The 687-nt window shown below is 39.7% G+C and overlaps 1 protein-coding gene across 1 annotated transcript in view; it reads left to right on the top strand.

Annotated features, from left to right (window-relative positions):
- LOC125040947 (transmembrane protease serine 9-like) overlaps positions 1-463 on the top strand; it is a 1,601-nt gene extending 1,138 nt beyond the window's left edge. The window contains exon 2 of the mRNA XM_047635743.1: positions 1-463. This exon is cut by the window's left edge and continues 734 nt beyond it. Coding sequence (XP_047491699.1) covers positions 1-223 — 223 coding nt within the window. The 3' untranslated portion in view covers positions 224-463.
- The last annotated feature ends 224 nt before the right edge of the window (positions 464-687 follow it).

The following is a 687-nucleotide window of genomic DNA, read 5'->3' as shown; positions in this document are numbered from 1 at the left end:
CGAAAGGATGCTGTGCGCAGGATACAAGGAGGGTGGCAAGGACACCTGCCAGGGAGACTCCGGAGGACCTCTGTGTGTGAAGGAGAGCAGCAAGTTTGTTCAAGTTGGAGTAGTTTCCTTTGGCGACGGCTGCGCCAAGGCTGAGAGCCCCGGTGTCTATGCACGAGTGACCAAGTTCCTGGCGTGGATCAAGACGAAGACAGCGGACGCCACCTACTGCTGAACATCATTACCTTGCTATAGCCGTCTCCTTGAATCCTTTCCAGCTCCTTATGTTACAAAAAAATCGAATTTCCAGATGGATGGTGACTGTCCCAAATAAATTTAGTTGCATGCTCAATCAGATTTATATATCTACATCCTAAAGAAGACCACTATGTATCACAATGTTCATGTTAAATTGTTTCAGTCTTATAAACCAAAATATAGTTCATATAAACCTCAAATAAATATGACCAGCATATCATAACTTTATTTTGCACATCTGTAATATCCCAAATAATACACCTCCCATGAAATCAAGACACATAAACAAGTAAATGACAAAGAACTGAAAGTATATATAAAATATACAGATACTGATTTGACATGTAAAAGGTGTACTGGTTAATAAGTCTGGATCACATTGCCAAACGCCATTGAAATGTTTATTTACAGATTTTCATTTTAAATGCATATCACTATAGC

This window comes from Penaeus chinensis, chromosome 29, assembly GCF_019202785.1.
Source record: "Penaeus chinensis breed Huanghai No. 1 chromosome 29, ASM1920278v2, whole genome shotgun sequence".
In the NCBI taxonomy this organism is placed as follows: Eukaryota; Metazoa; Arthropoda; class Malacostraca; order Decapoda; family Penaeidae; genus Penaeus; species Penaeus chinensis.
This window is presented reverse-complemented; position numbering and strand designations above follow the sequence as displayed.